General features: G+C 47.7%; 1 protein-coding gene across 1 annotated transcript; it reads right to left on the bottom strand.

The window, feature by feature from the left end:
* Window positions 1-279: 279 nt before the first annotated feature.
* On the bottom strand, window positions 280-661 carry LOC113875735 (small integral membrane protein 20-like). Its single transcript, XM_027514427.1, has one exon. It carries the CDS (start codon window positions 600-602, stop codon window positions 399-401), a length of 204 nt encoding a protein of 67 aa, XP_027370228.1. The 5' UTR covers window positions 603-661; the 3' UTR covers window positions 280-398.
* Between the last annotated feature and the right edge of the window lie 389 nt (window positions 662-1050).

The raw sequence follows: 1050 nt of genomic DNA, 5'->3' as shown, positions 1-1050 counted from the left end.
GCTCAATATGGTAGTTTCCCCCTGAAATTTCCTATTTGGAGGATGGCAAAACAGTCTAGAATCTTCCCCAGGCTACTAGTTGCTTGTATTCATATCACAGCTTGGCTGGCTAAGAGGTAGAGACTGAATAATATGTAGATAGCCTTCAAGTCCAGCTGAATGAGACAGCTTCATTTTTAGAAAGGAAACCAAATCATGAAAACCCTCCTAATAGTATGATTTGTTCCAGGGTCCTTTTAAGAAGGGACATACTCCTCATGCATAGGACTTTTTATGGCCTTCTAGAATTTTCTGCTCCAGCCAGCGTTCTCTAGCCAGGTGACTTATTGAACTTGCTGCAGAACTGAAAGCATGAAGTCTCTTGTCTACTTTCATAATTAGAGGTGGTGTTAGTCTTCTCATTTCTGGCCAAATGGATCCGACCACACTTTCAACCCTGGTGGCTGCACGTCTTCTTGAACAATACCAGCTCGATTTATGGCTTGTTCCTTCTTGTACTCCTCCAGCTGCATTAAGGGCCGGAAGTAGATGGGGTAAAAGGCGGCGCCGATCAGGGAGATGAAGCCGCCGAAAATGAGAGCAGTGCGCAGGTTCCGGGACATGGCTCCAGCCGGGGCTACCCGGATTCTCTGAGTGCCCGGGACTCTCCAAACCCGGCTCCTGCCAGCTGGGTCCAATGAGTTCTAAGGCTTCCATTTACCCTAAAGCCCTGGCCACATACATCACATTTATATGGTTTCTTACCAGGGTCCAGCCCTGGTTGGATCCAGTGATTCCCTCAGGATTACGGCATTGGCGAAAAGGATAGAAATAGAGAAAGAGATAAGGAAAGAATTTTGCAGTTAAGAAAACAGAGGAGAGAAAAGAGGCTGATATTCCTTGGTTTACACAGAAAGCTAATAAAGCCCCAGCACAGGACTTGCTCTGTTCACGTAGACTGCAGGTGCCCTCTCGAATCGCTGAAGATACCCCACCTTAGGCACCTTCTCAAGTGGGTCTTAGAAGCCCAGGCAGGAAAGTGAACGCAGAGAGCCCCTGCACTCCAGGGGA

This window comes from Bos indicus x Bos taurus, chromosome 18, assembly GCF_003369695.1.
Source record: "Bos indicus x Bos taurus breed Angus x Brahman F1 hybrid chromosome 18, Bos_hybrid_MaternalHap_v2.0, whole genome shotgun sequence".
In the NCBI taxonomy this organism is placed as follows: domain Eukaryota; kingdom Metazoa; phylum Chordata; class Mammalia; order Artiodactyla; family Bovidae; genus Bos; species Bos indicus x Bos taurus.
Note: the sequence above shows the minus strand (reverse complement) of the source record. Positions and strands in the feature narration are given on the sequence as shown.